This window comes from Vanessa tameamea, chromosome 7 (assembly GCF_037043105.1).
Source record: "Vanessa tameamea isolate UH-Manoa-2023 chromosome 7, ilVanTame1 primary haplotype, whole genome shotgun sequence".
Lineage (NCBI taxonomy): Eukaryota > Metazoa > Arthropoda > Insecta > Lepidoptera > Nymphalidae > Vanessa > Vanessa tameamea.
This window is the reverse complement of record NC_087315.1, coordinates 9,241,434-9,256,683: the sequence shown is the minus strand read 5'-3', so window position 1 is coordinate 9,256,683 and position 15,250 is coordinate 9,241,434. Positions and strand designations below refer to the sequence as shown.

Below are 15,250 nucleotides of genomic sequence, written 5' to 3'. Positions count from 1 at the left end.
CGTGTACAAAGACCTAACAACGTGTACGCATGTGTTTGTGCGCAATGATATGGTTCGAGCTCCGCTTACGCCGCCGTACGATGGTCCTTATAAAGTTTTAAAACGCTACGATAAATATTACAAAATTCAATTGCCCTTACGCACATCAGTCGTTAGTTTAGATAGACTCAAATCAGCCTACTACAATACGAATCCATCACCAGAAGAACTACCTCGTCAACCCAATACGACATCTGAATATACAACAAGATCTGGAAGAAAAATCAAACCTAAGGTACGATTTTCTTGAAGGGGAGTGATGTAGGAATTGCATTCTACATTATTGTTCATACATGCGTCGACGTCCAGAGACGCGCTCCGACTAAATTAAAAACCAAATTCGGGAGCTATTTATACTACGCGAAAATCGGCAAGCGCATACGGCGCTTACCCAGCGCGCTCTATCGGATTTTCATGTCAACACTCGAAATGAACATACGAAATTGCGGCGTCGTCATTGGTCGAAAAATCTAACATTTAATTCGTAGTTTAATTTCCAAAATATTTTCAATTATAATGTATAACTTTTAATTGGCTGAATCATAATTTTTATCATTGTAAATTGTATAACTTTCTATTGGTAGAAAAGTAAGCGTTTTCTTTGGATGAAAGAATTTGTAAATATGCACTGTAATTATTTCATTGGATAATATTATTCCTAGTTTTTGTATATATATCGACACATTTTTAAAATAAAATCATTCCGATCCGACCAGCAAGAAAGTGTTCTTTTACTCAAGAAATATCTACGAATAGTAACAACAAGTAAGCTAGGGACCAGTACCCCTACAAGTCCAAGAATACTTATCAAGAGATAAATTTAGATTTTTTTCTAGTTTTTTAAAGATGGCATCGATTTGATTGGTTAGACTAGGATATTTCCAGATATTTGCGCGTAGAATGTACATTAATTTTGAAACAAAAAGGCAATTTTTTATGGTATAAGCTATATTATGAGAATTTAAAATGCCCAATCTGTCAATGTTATCCGAAAATATTTTAATTTTATCATTAAGAATAGTCTCTATGCCTTCATCAAATAGTGGTGCACCAAGGAGGCAAAGTATATCTTTATGAAGAATTTTTATATTAGGTAAAATTTAATTAAATATATCCGTTGCCAAACTAATATTTTTGGGAGTTAAATTGTCCGTAAAAAAAAAACACATTTTGAAAAATTAAATTAAGACCAAATTGTTCTTTAATTTTAATTAAATCTTCAATAACGTCATCTACTTTACCGCCTACATCCTACGTTCCAACATCTAGGTACCAAATATTTAATTTAGATTTTAAATTTGAAATGCAGTTATGGATACCTAAGCTAAAAAGAGCAGGACCCAATGGATCTCCTTGCTGAACGCTTACATTAGAATGAATTGTATCTTCGCCAAAAAATAATTTCGAAGGTGTACTATAACATTGCCAAACATAAGGGTGAATTTCAGGCAGATTAGAGAAGACTTCGTTAAGCAAGATTGCCCTATCTAAGAAGTTAAAAGCATTCTTTACATCAACTTTTAGAAGCACCTCGGCTTAGTTTCCTTTTAGAAAGGTACGAGTAGAGTGTACTGCTGTTTCGCAACCACCTCGGCTTCCAAACCCGAGTTGAATTGGTTGAAATTTGGTTTTTAGGGTGGAACTACATGCTAATTTAGATGCCAAACGGCGAAAAGTGATCCCGATTGCTATTGGACGTATAAGAACGTTAATGTAAATAATTTGTAAAAGTACTAGAAAGAGTTAAAATTACATTTTATGTAGCGTAAAAATTTCCCTATTTCATCTTTACAACCTATTAAAGCTTATAACGCTAAATCGCTGATAGAGAATGGTTTTTATTATTATTCGACAAAAATAAATATATTTTTTTATTATTCGACAAAAAGATCGTAAACACCGGGAAATTGATGGCGTCGTATTTAAATAAACACATATTTTTTTCTGTTGTGGATTGTTAGCTGGATATTTAATCACTTGAATAACAAGCAATTTTACTTACTTGACCATTAAATTGTTATTTCATACTTATTCAATTCGACTCAAAAATAAAAAAATATTTTACAAATACTACTTTGAATTTATATCATCTCGTCTAGTTAAATTAATACACAAATTTTATTTTGTTTATTATTAAAAGAAGTAGTCAAGGCAGAGAAGACAATATGTACACATCACAATATTTTCTAATAAAAATATATTCCTTGTTTTTTTTCCAAGGGCTCACAGTTGCCCGCGCTTTTTTCGCCTTTTGGTTTTAGTTAGGTGTCGCGGTACAATTTTTATTACTACTTATTTAATAAACATCAGCAGATCTTCGCTGGAGTTAGAGCCACTCGGCCGATGAATATGCCGATGGCGTCGTCATTGTCCTGAGAATGTGAGTCGTCTTTCCGCGTCCTGGTAACCCATTTATCCACGATATGACCATCTAAGATGGACTTTGCCATCTCAAGTCTAGCGTATATCATCTACCATTACTCTCGTTCGTCTAGCTACTACCACCTCTAGGTCTCCTGTCGCCGTAAAGAACCTAGGGGTTGCGTCATCTCGCCCCTCCGCATCCACCAGGCAGCCATGTACCACTGAATTTCCTTTAATAACTTGGGGCGATCGAGCTCAACCCCTAGCAGCAATTGTTAAAACATTCCTCAACGATTTGGTTAATCTTGAAACAAAAAGCTATATTTTCTTTTTTCTATAATCAGCATTAAATAAAATATAAATATATATATTTTTAACATCTATAATGATATGATCTTTACTAACTTATATATGTCTTAATAATGTTATTAAAAATGATACAATATTTTTAATGTCTTTTATAATACATATATTTTTTTTATAAATATTATGACTACTATCACATCAAAGGACGATTATATTCTGCAGTTAGAGACAAATATTTAAGTACTTTTTTACAATAATCACATTGAATTTGTTTAAATAAAATACAATATTCAGATATAACGGAATAATTTATATCATAAAATCTTTTCAGCTGTCGCTTCTTTTCCTTCAGTCAAAGCTCGTGACTCGTGAATAAAAGTTGCATATGTGACTCCCTGAAAAAAAAAATACGCTATTATTATTAATTATGCTCTCGTAGTTTTATTACTAATTCATCGTCTTTTATTATTATTTTTTTAATAGCGATCAATGACTACAGCTGCGCTAAATCCAAAAAATCCTTGTATCTAGTGAACAACAGCAATACATATATTTGTATGTTCATCAAAAACTAGTCTACGGAAATATTCAGATAATTCATGTCTAGATATTAATCATTAATTTAATGTAAGTTTAATGTAGTTAATGAACATAGTTAAAATTTTTTAGTTTTAATTTCAAATGAGATTGAGATTTTTTTCATTAGATACTATCTACTGACTACATATATCCTATAAATTATATCATAAAGATAACATAAAAGGCAGGCAAAACTTAAAAGAACATGCATTTTTATACCTGTTGTGCTGCAGCTCTTACAAAACCCTCATTTGCCGATACAGTAAGTGCTTTGAGTCTATGGCCGAAATTGAAAATTATTTTTGATCTCAATCGCACATGACCCCTTACTTTCAAATTCTGTCGCGGATAATCGTTCTGCCCTAGAGTTTTATAAGATAAAATTAAAAGTTACTATTTATGTTTTGGTTTATGCAAGGCAATAATTTCAGATAGATTTAAAGCGAAGAATCGAACCTCCATAATCGTCTTCATATACAGTCACTAGTTCTTTTAAGTCTGCTGTACGTTTTTTCTCCATCGGACCTCCTAATGTTTCCACAATTTTTTCGAAATTATACCAAGCTGTTTTGCAGGAAATTAAAGTTTTACCTAAAAATATAAAAACTTCAAACACACATCATTAATTACTTTTAGTTAAATTTAACTTTTTACCTGCATAGCAGTATTGGTCAGTAGAATTATACTGTCCTAGCATTTTATATCCTACACAACAATATTATTAATATGAAAATTCTAAAATAATAATAAATAGAAATAATATTTTATGGCTAAGAACATAAAAGTGTGTTTAGGTAAAATTTTGTAAAGACAAAAATAATTTACCTTCAAATAGTTTTTCCAATATAGGTTTTACAGGTCGTTCAGCCTCCCATGCTGCTTGCTGGGTGAGGACATCTTGTTTGAACACATAGTGGCAGAATCCATTTGTCATATTACTAACATAAGCCATCATTGCTGTTACATCCAAGTTTAATATATTTATATCTATATGGTCTTCAATACACTGTGATACATCCTCCATTGTAACCTGGCACCTAATAAGAGATTATGCCATGCAATTTTATTTATTTACATAACAATCTATAATTATGAACAGTTTCAATGGTAACAATTTTACTCAATTACATCTTAAAAGTATGTGATGAAAAGAGTACAACAAAATATTAAACATTAAGGCTGGTCGCATTAGCCTACGCTTAAATTCTTACCATATTTTCCTTTGAAACAATATTCACTTATTAGTTAAATTACCTTTCAAATATTTCTTCATCACTGGACTCATAAGAATCATTAATTTCTTCATGTTTTTTGGAATCAGGTAATATTGTTCCTTTCACTATAATACCCTTTGCTTTTAACTTATTAGCGAGTGTTTCTTCAATTCCACTAACAAATTCAAACACAACCTGCAAATACACATTTAATATTAGAGATACACTAACTATGTAACACAACTTTCCATTACAATCAGTGGCAGATTTGGAGTCCTAGCCGCTCCAGGCTCCAGGCCATGTGCCACCCCTTTCTCAGCAGCGAACTGGTACTTTTAATATTTTCTAGTCAACTTTATCTCAAAAAACATATAAACCTGTTTAGTCTAACTCACTTCTGAAAATACAATAGTATATAATTTATAAATAATGTGACAATATTTTATGAATCCGATTAGGTTTAGGGAAAAGCCAAATAGATATTTTAAATATATATAGGCATGTTAAAAGTAATTAAACTGATTGAGTCTAAATATTACATTGAATAATGACATAATTGTAATCCATAATTACAAATAACATTTTAAAAAAATGGGCATTTAATAAGAGTGTTTTAAATAAAATTAATACACATATTAAATACTTACCTATATTTGAAGCTCACTAGAGTAAGAGTGGCTCAGTTGAGTTCCGCTTTTTCTTCCCTCTCTTTCACTCTTATTTAGCTATATCTCTCGCTCGTCTTTTACCAGGTGTCATGGCACCCTCAACTTGGAAAGTATTGGTGCGTTTTACTAGTCATTAAGTCTAAAATCTTCACTTACATTTAATAAGATATCTAATTTAAAATTATAATTATTAATTAATGCTATACAATACAAAACATAGAAATATATAATGAACTATGACATAAGAAAAACTAAATAATTTAATGAATTCGATAAAACCTTGAGTAATATCGGAAATACTGAGGTGGCATGATTTCTTTACAATAATAGCGGGAAAAGGTGTTTTGTGGTTTCCAATTGCCCTTTGAGAGAATTTCAACTACCTAATGAGGACAATTGTCAAACCAGTTTTTAGAGGCAACCTTAGATCGTAGACTACCAGCCGAAGCTAGGATTCCCGCCTCAACCAGCAAGGTAACCCAATCCGCAATAACTTTACGAGAAGCGATTTTCGACTTACGTCTAATATTTTGAAAAAGGTTTATTAATTTACCTAATTTACGTTTAATACTGACTAAATCGGTGCAATATTTCACCCAAAATACCGAATCCAAATTCTTATTAGACTGATTCTATATCAACTTCCATCCGAACTGTCTGTAAATAGCACTAGTAGATAAATGCCAAGACGATTTCAAAAGATTTAACTGTTGTTCATTTCATCGCGGTACTTTTTGACCACCCGAACTTGCCAGCCCAGTTACGGTGTCTATTGTGAACGGTGGTGCTGATCTGGTACCACTTTCGTTCCGCAGAAAGGCAACGACAGTTTTGCCATCGCAATGTACAAAGAGCGTCGATTGGGCCACACTCCGACCGTGCTGCTTCAATGATTTAATATTGCGAGCATCTCTTTTTGATTGTAATGGGGGTATTTCTCTCGTTGGGTCCATAATCCTGTTAGTGTACATCCATCGAGTGGTCAGAAAGTGAGACAGAGGCGGGTTGTGAATCAGTGACGCTTGATAACAATTCATTGATCACCATTTTAAATCGTCCTTCACCTCTGTAGGTAGGATGTACGTGCGAATGGTGCTCCCTTTAAAATAGTATCTTAGGAACCTGTGCGAGTAGGCTATCGGCAAATTGAAGTAGGCCTGTGACAAATCTACTTTGCAAAGCCAGTCGTTTTGTTGAAGGATTACTGAGGCGCTGTGCATATTTATTAATTGGAGGGGTTCCTTACCCACAAATCTGTTCAAATTCTTTAATTTGAAAATGGCATTGCCTGAGAAATACCCTGCAAGTGAGAAAGTCCAATTCACTAACCACTCTTAGGGGAGGTGGTTAGCTTTTTCACTATCCGCTTGCGAAGCAGATTTATTGCTACTTGTCGGTTTCGACACAGGAATAAACGCTTTTTTAACTCCACTGCATTTTTCTAAAGCTGATGTAACTTGTTCAGGATTAAAAATGAATTAATTCGATGGTGGAATTTTTTGAAGAGTAGACTTTAGTAGCCCTGACAAATTTCGTAACACTATCTGTCTCTTCGCATCTTGATTACCTCAGCTCGGTGACCGCAAATAAGTTGCAGCATATCAGAAGACACTTTATGGTAAATCTTTCGCATGTTCTGTAGAAAAGAAAAGTAATTTTCGGGAGCATTAGGGACAGTAGGCTCTTTATACTTTGTTTCAAAATTTAATTTAAAAATGTTTCGACTGTCGTTTATTTTATTCTTAGTACCGCACTCATTGAAGACCTGCTCAGACAAAGACTCTTGGCCGCCCATGAAGGAGATTTCATCATTATCATAATGCCCGGCTAAATCTCGTGGTGACGTCTTTTTTTATGTTATAGGTGGCAAACGAGCAGGAGGCTTCGAATTTGAAAAGAATTTACTCATCACCTCCCACTATGCCATGAAACAATTGCTTTCAAAGTTCAGTAATATCGATAGTCAACTTTTTGAATAAGTCATTCTTGCGATAGTTGCCCCCCTATTTTTGCGGCGGCGATTGTGACGAAGGTGGTGTGTGGATTTAGGAGCCGAATCCGATGATAAACAAGATCCGAACAAGAATCCGAATCCAGAGGAATCCGAACTTGAAAATGATGGTGAACCATCACATTAACATTTATCAACCCTGGCCTGCAATACTAATGGACCAGGTATAATCCTTTGGGTCTTCTATTCTAACAGAAAAGTTATGATTCACTTAGAATTGGAAGCAAAAAAAAAGAAATTAAATTTAATGTGCACCGCATTTCTTATTTACTAATAAGTTCTGCGTTTAACCTAAAGTAAAGTCGAACACAGTTTTTTTTTTTAAATACTTTACTCAACCAGCTATAACTTTAACAAGTATTAGCACAGTTATAGAAAAGACAAACTTATTTCACACACTTATTTAATTGTCAAGGATAATTTCATTTAGTGAAACTTTTGAAGCCAATGACTAGTAAAACACACCAATACTTTGCAAGTTGCGGGTGTCATGATATCTGTGGGAGCTAAATACTGAGTGAAAGAGAGGGAAGAACCACTCTCAATCTAGTAAGCATCAAATTATGGTCAAGTGTTCAATATTTTATTTATGAGTGTTTTAAAATATTATACAAATATGTCTTAATATGGATTGTAAACATTAATAGATTGCACTATAGATACTTGCCTTGGGTGAAAGATACATACATGGGTATAGTTTTGCACATGTTAAATAATCCTCAGCTTGATCCAGTATGGACCGTGCACCATATGAGGCATTGCCTGAACTAAGTGCTGATAATGACTTTGGATTTCGGGCTATCACTGAAATCATTTATAATTATCAACATTATTATTTTTCACATTTCAACAAGATATAAATATGATAAAAACATTTTCAGTTTTTGCACATATATCATTTTCAGTAAATTCACAAGAATTTTAGAAGAATCAATTCCAATATGAAACTTCCATTGTAATTATACATTACCAATAAAATATATGTTGATATATTACTTAATTGATATTATTTTTCCTTCTACATAAATGAGTATGGTGAAAACAGATAATACCTGTAATTATTACCTTTTGTCCATGTTTTGCCATCGTCACTTATAATGTCAACTAATTGTTTACTTTCTTCATTTACATGGAATATTTTACAAACAGACATAGTACCAGGTCGCATCGCACACTCAACCATGGCTCCCAAGTGTCGTAAATTTGAGCAAGACAAATGTTCCTCTTTAACTTTCTTTGAATTTTGTACCTGAATGAAAGAATGACAGCTTGCTTATTGTTTGAACATATATTATAAATTATATTTACTATTGGGAAATACCAACCCTTTTCAAGAAATCAATTTCTTGTAAAATTTTTCTCTTCATTTTAAAAACTCCTTCGATCTCTTGCATACTATTTAACTGTTCAACAAGTTTTTCTCCATGGTTAATCTTTTCATTTAACTTAAATAGGAGCTCTTCTGAAGGTTGACTCATTTTGAAAATTTTTGAAATCAGTCAAAAAGGTTGTTCATCAATCCAACGATTTATCTCAAGTAAAACATATATTTAAGGAAAAACTATTACCTACAAATAGTTAACTATTGTAATAAAAATATTTTAAACTAAGTTAATGATTAATAAAAAATATTTAAATTTATATGACATTAACTTATATTGACAGACAACTTGATAATTTTATTAATTTTATATTTAATATTTAGTAATGCTACAAACCGCAATCTCAGTTGTGTAATTAATTTTAATATACTAATCATTTACACTCAAACACTCACAGTAATAAACTAAACTTATTACATTTGAAGTAAACTTTCATATCACCGTTTCACTTAGTTTCATCATACCATGTTTATGTTAAAACTTAAATTCAAGATTTACTAATTTTATTCGTCATTTTGTACATGAATTTATACTCTGTGTCTGTGTTTAAAAATCACAATTCGCAATATTTGACGTTTTGATTATCATTTATCATTTGTCTTAAGTTGAGGGGACGGGGAAACATTTTTTTAATATTTATTTTTTACAAATTTTATCTAATTTTACTTTTCTTTAAATGTTAATTTTCAATCAAAACTTACAGATTTATACTGCTAGCATAGTGTCGATAACACATAATATTTGAAACGTATTCAATCGTCAATCAATTCGTATTGTGTGGAAATGGCATAAGCATACCAAAGAATGAAACTGCTTGGTAGAACAATTCAAAATCCATTTATATTAATCATCACCAATTTTATTCTGTATAAAGCATTTATATAAATAACACAATGACTGTAAAAAATATATTAAATAAAAATATGTCTTAATACCTTAAAATAAGAATAAAAACTCGTAGACTTTTATAAAGTCTTTTATAAAATTACATTACCAATGGTCAGGTTTTTTGGGCTTCTTAAAGGTTTTAACTTTATATAATAATAATAATATCTTTGGTAAAAATAAGTTTCGAATGATTTATTCAACAAGAAAATTACTTCCACAATAAACTATTATAAATTAAAGTAATTTAAATACATTATAATTTTATATTAATAGTTCAACATTTAAACATGTTCCTTTTTAAAACATAATTTTCACGACATTAAAAAGGCCTCAGTTGTTTTTCCAATGAAAAATTTCCCCGCCATTTTTAGGTGTATACGTCATGATCACGTGACTGACATTTAACTGGCCAACCGACAGCCAGTACCTGCCTAACCAAACTACAGTTTTGAGAAATGGCTGACGATAAAGAAGTGGAAAAAACTATTGCAGAAGACTTGGTTGTAACCAAGTATAAGTTAGCGGGACAAATTGTCAATCGTAAGTTTTAAGTGAAATACTATTTGTGTATTATTAATTTTACCTTAGGGGCAAAGTGTAGATGCACATATACGTCGAATGGACGCGTGTCATCGCCATGCGGACAATGTGGTCCCGACTCCCGCTCACTATATCCGCTTTTTCTAACTCTTACATTATTTTAACTGGGTACATAATCTTATTGAGCAAAATCTTGCATTTCCAGGTGTTTTGGAACAAGTTATTGCGAAATGCTTACCAGACGCGTCTGCGCGTGAAATATGTGAATTTGGAGACAAGTTGCTACTTGAAGAAACTTCCAAAGTCTTTAAAAAGGAAAAGGACTCAAAGAAAGGCATAGCATTTTCAACATGCGTGTCCGTAAATAATTGTATATGCCATTTTTCACCTATACCCAGTGAAAATGACTATATTCTGGAACAGGGAGACCTTGCTAAAATGTAAGTAAGGAAATCAATTGGAAGGCTTTACTTTGTTATACTTTTAGAATTGTGTTTTTTGAGCAAAGTATTTATATTTAATAAAAAATTGCAGTGACTTGGGTGCCCATATAGATGGTTTCATTGCTGTCGTAGCACACACAGTTGCAGTGGGTGGTGGTGAGGTCACTGGCCGCGCAGCAGATGTTCTCCTTGCTGCCCATTTGGCTAGTGAAGCCGCCTTGAGGCTGCTTAGACCTGGTAATGAGGTAAACACCCACTAATTTATCCACACATAAAGTGGTGTAAATAGCATACACTTCGTTTTTTGAATTATTTTAAGCAATTTGATATATTTTTTTATGATTATTTTATTTGGTATATTTCCTTATTATAGAACTATGCAGTAACAGATGCTGTCCAAAAGATAAGTGCTGAATATGCATGTAAGCCAATAGAAGGTATGTTATCACATCAACTAAAGCAGTTTCGTATTGATGGAGAAAAGAGCATCATCCAGAACCCATCTGAGGCCCAACGAAAGGAACATGAGAAGGCAACCTTTGAAACCTATGAGGTTTATGCCATGGATGTGCTTATTTCAACTGGAGAAGGTGTTGTAAGTAGTACAACTGTTATACTTTGTCATATTTCCTAATAATTGCCCTGAATTCTTTCTAGGTTAGTTATCCCATAATTAGTCTGGCAGTACTCAGGGAAAAGCAAAATAGTATGAACTCTTGAATCAAAATATTAATATATCTTGATTTTTTTGAATACTGATAAATTTATATTTTACCTAGTATTGTTTTATAGAAAAAAAAACGTATTACAAATTATCTTAAACTGAATTTACTTTGTTAAAGGGACGTGAAATGGACACAAGATGTACAATATACAAGAAAACTGATGAAGTATATCAACTCAAATTGAAAGCCTCAAGGATGTTTTATAGTGAGGTAATATTTCTTATCTATTTTTTGAATAGAAAGATTACATGGATAGATTAATAATACATTGTTATTAATCTATCCACATAAGTCCATTTACATATATTTGTTAAGAGATTGTGGGTTTAAAACATTGATATGTGAATATATATATTTTTTTAATGTAAATTTTAAACTTTGGTTTATTTACTCTACTTAAAGAAACCTAAAAATAAAATGTGAGAGGAACTGCACTGTGTGGAAAGGGTTTTGTGCTGTTATGTTTACCATTGCAATTTGTAGATTTGTTTTTTCATTTCTATTTTCTTCAGTGATACAGGTCACTATATTATTTTTCTTTAAGCTAGATTTGTTTATATTCTTGTCCCGTTAAATGCTACCTACCTCTTTATATTGTTATATAGATTCAGTAATAAGTCTGACCCACTAATAGACAAATAAGAGAGTGATTATATTATAAGTGAACCATTTTTTTATAGGATGTAAATGCGCAAACATAAAATTTTGTCTTATCTTTCATTATCATCAGGTTAGAAATAAACATGGATCAATGCCTTTCAACCTACGTAGCTTCGATAAAGAGACAAGTGCAAGACTTGGTGTCTTTGAGTGTGTTAACCATAAACTCATCGAGCCTTTCCAGGTAACAAATAAAAAAAAAATACTGTTAAACATAAATTCTGTAAATTATAACAACATAATCAGTAATGTAATTGGTATATTTTTTATTTTAGTACCTTCTTGAACAAAATAATGACTCGAGATAACTTCGAAATGTAGATAACTGAGTGTTAATAAACCGAGAAAGTAATTCTTATTATCTTTCACCTTATTTGTCTTATTAAACCTATTTAAAAAGTTTATTTTCTTTAAGATAAATAACATTAAATAAAATATAAACATTTAAAATGTAACAAATACTGATTACTAATTTTGAATAAAACTAGTATGCACAGAAATGATTAATTATGGTATTTACAAAAATTCTTTCTTTTTAGGTGCTCTATGAACGACCAGGTGAAATTGTAGCACAGTTTAAATTCACTGCTTTGTTGCTTCCGAGTGGTACACACCGCATCACAGGACTCCCCTTCGACAAGAGTCAGTGTAAAACTGAACGCACCATCAAGGACCCTGAGCTAAATGTAAGCACAATTATTACTATTTGTTATTATAATGTCCCTGTAATCTTTCATAACAAACTTAATAATAGTCTGTTTTGAACAAGCATAGGGTAAATAAAAGTAATTTTTTTGAGCCGATTTATTTATATGAATATTTTGGTTTGAACAATTACAACAACTTAAAACAATCATAAATGCATAATAATTTGAATAGTAACTGAATTATGAAAACATAATTTTATTTTTCACAGACCCTTCTGAACTCTTCTGCAAAATCAAATAAAAAGAAGAAAAAGAAAACTGGTGCTGAGGAACCAATGGAAGTTGAAACAGCTGCCTAGCAACTGAAATGACTATTGCCTGAGGAATCTTAATATAATTCAGCAGCTTTCTAAAACCTCTCACATGGACAATATTATCTGACCACCCCAAACAGTGATAAAATTTAGCAATAAAAGCTTACCCTTTTAATATAGCTTTCAATGAGTGTTGTTACACTCAAGTGTTCATTTGAGCTGTTAACAAATTCAACAAGAGATTGATAATTAGCTACAAAATTATTGTTAATATTTAGATGTTTATGTACAAAACAACTTCATTTTAAGTGTAATTATATTGAAAACAATAAACCAATTTACATATTATGTAGTAAAATTTACAACCCATCATTAAAGGAACATGTTACTTCCCAGCAGAATTTATGATTAAGAAATTATCTGTAAATACCATCCAGGTTAATTTCTTCTTAGTATCACTTGACTCACAAATTCATGAAAGCATATTATTGTAAAATCTAGAAAATTCCCCGTTGGTTTGATTTGTAAAAAAATGTGCACAAATTATTCCAAATGCATCATTCATCAGTACAATTAGGTGAAATTACTTTAGTATTTACTGTTATTTTGATGTTTTCACTATCATTTCATAATCTAATTATAAAATTAGGATAAATAAATTTTTAAATAAATATTTCATTTCACAAAATAATAAACTATGAGAACATTTCAAAATGACAGTGTGTCTGTACATTATTAGCTCCATAAATTTTTTTAGCAATATATATTCTATATATCAGGATATCTGTACATTTGATGAATAATTGGCTATTTAAATACTTTATTGCAATAGAAATATTTATGGAACTAATAATAGTTTAGTGAAGATATTGAATGAGTGACATTAAGAAAGGAATAAATTGAACTGCCTCAGATTACTGTGGTCTGTTTTTGTAATTGTTTTTTTATTTATAACTTCTTACTAACCCATGACTAATTCATTCTAAAGTATGAGTAATTTTAGAATCCACTTGTAAAAATATATACCTTTGAAAATATAACCTCAAATTTAGGAATATTTGTTTTTAAATCAATGATTGCAGTTGGGTTAGATTGCAGTTAGATTGGTGATGGAGATAAATTAATAGGTAATTCATGTCTGATTAAAAATACCTATTTTGAGAAAGTAATAACATTAAAACTATATCCATTTTGTAATTTGTATTTTTTTTTGTTTATCATTAATCATTTAAATAAACAAAAACTTGGTTAGCACTTTAAACACTATTCCCAAGTAAACAAATTCATATGTTGAGCCTTAAAAATGTAACATTGTAATTCAACATGCTATTTATATAATCAATGTTTTACATTGAAATTATCTAAATCTTATTTTTTCTTGCAATAAAGTTTTATTAACATTTTCAATTTATAATGCTTTAAAATAAAACTCATGTCATTAATAACTAATTTATCTCATTTTTATTTTAATAATTTAACAAGTGACATCACATTTCAATAAATTACTTAAAATTCATTTTGCCTTTTCTTGACTACTGGCTGGGCTTGGTTCAACAGGCTCTATTGCAGCAGAAATAAAATTGTAGGATTTTGTTGTTGCATTAGAAGCATGAGTTGGAAGATCGACTAGAAAAGTAAATGTAGCCTTAACTCCACTGTTCCAATAATATTTAAATAAATATGTCAACCTGTCATTTGAGGGCAGAGGAGGTAGCTGAAACGAGAATTAAAATAGTATTATAATGAAAAACACAAAATTTGTATATAACAAATGTGGATAAATTGTACCTCATAAGGAATTTGCTTTTTAAGTTCTCCTACATAAGGAGACATCCCCTTTTCTAATTCTTGATAAAGTTCATTTGTTTTTGCGCTATCCTTCCACACCCCTTTATCTACGGTATAATAAACGGCTGATCCTAAAATTGCTGATTTTATACCGAACCTGAAAAAAGTACATTTCAAGGCCGTTAGATTGATCATGGCAAATGTGTTATAAAATATATTTTAGAACCAGGATATCTATAGATACATACTTCAACATTTTGTCTGAAGACTAAATGTTTATTTCTACAAGAAATTATGTAAGTATTATTCGATAAAAAGCATAATATAAGATAATTTACTGTAATATGTGAATCTTGACGTTGACGTACGTCAAATGTCAATGTTAGTGATTCCTTATTGTCATTTCTAAAGTGGGATTCGGAGACCAAGACTATAATAGTAAGTCCTTAAATATGTCAAAAAACGTTTTTAAAATAATTTATATAATATTTACCTATTGTAAAAAACTACGTCTAATACTCAAAATTAAGTTATTGCAAAGACTGGTTACATAAATTATATTTTCTAAAAAAACACTATTAGAAATAATTTAAGTTGCGTTACTTATAAATTGTTTAATTATTCTTGCAATGGTGTTTTATTAGTTTAAAAAAATAATAATATAGTATTTGTTAAGTCCCTG

General features: G+C 30.9%; 3 protein-coding genes across 5 annotated transcripts; 1 reads left to right on the top strand and 2 right to left on the bottom strand.

The window, feature by feature from the left end:
• Positions 1-2,998: 2,998 nt before the first annotated feature.
• LOC113401267 (uncharacterized protein) lies at positions 2,999-9,043 on the bottom strand. 3 transcript variants are annotated; one of them, XM_026641100.2, is made up of 9 exons: positions 8,900-9,043; positions 8,507-8,749; positions 8,247-8,430; positions 7,849-7,985; positions 4,543-4,697; positions 4,114-4,325; positions 3,745-3,879; positions 3,508-3,650; positions 2,999-3,104 (listed from the first exon to the last, which is right to left on the bottom strand). In XM_026641100.2, exons 2-9 carry the CDS (start codon positions 8,657-8,659, stop codon positions 3,024-3,026), a joined length of 1,200 nt encoding a protein of 399 aa, XP_026496885.2. In that variant the 5' UTR covers positions 8,660-8,749; positions 8,900-9,043; the 3' UTR covers positions 2,999-3,023. The 3 variants fall into 3 exon arrangements, with proteins under 3 accessions (XP_026496885.2, XP_064071483.1, XP_026496886.1); XM_064215413.1 differs by having other exon boundaries at positions 8,959-8,977; XM_026641101.2 differs by lacking the exon at positions 8,900-9,043 and having other exon boundaries at positions 8,503-8,765.
• Positions 9,044-9,839: 796 nt separating this feature from the next.
• On the top strand, positions 9,840-13,128 carry LOC113401269 (proliferation-associated protein 2G4). Its single transcript, XM_026641102.2, has 8 exons — positions 9,840-9,991; positions 10,197-10,431; positions 10,526-10,679; positions 10,808-11,029; positions 11,277-11,369; positions 11,890-12,003; positions 12,359-12,505; positions 12,736-13,128. Exons 1-8 carry the CDS (start codon positions 9,907-9,909, stop codon positions 12,823-12,825), a joined length of 1,140 nt encoding a protein of 379 aa, XP_026496887.1. The 5' UTR covers positions 9,840-9,906; the 3' UTR covers positions 12,826-13,128.
• A 1,090-nt stretch (positions 13,129-14,218) lies between these two features.
• Positions 14,219-14,972, bottom strand: LOC113401272 (MICOS complex subunit MIC13 homolog QIL1). The gene is made up of 3 exons (XM_026641109.2): positions 14,817-14,972; positions 14,569-14,725; positions 14,219-14,494 (listed from the first exon to the last, which is right to left on the bottom strand). Exons 1-3 carry the CDS (start codon positions 14,822-14,824, stop codon positions 14,294-14,296), a joined length of 366 nt encoding a protein of 121 aa, XP_026496894.1. The 5' UTR covers positions 14,825-14,972; the 3' UTR covers positions 14,219-14,293.
• Positions 14,973-15,250: the final 278 nt, after the last annotated feature.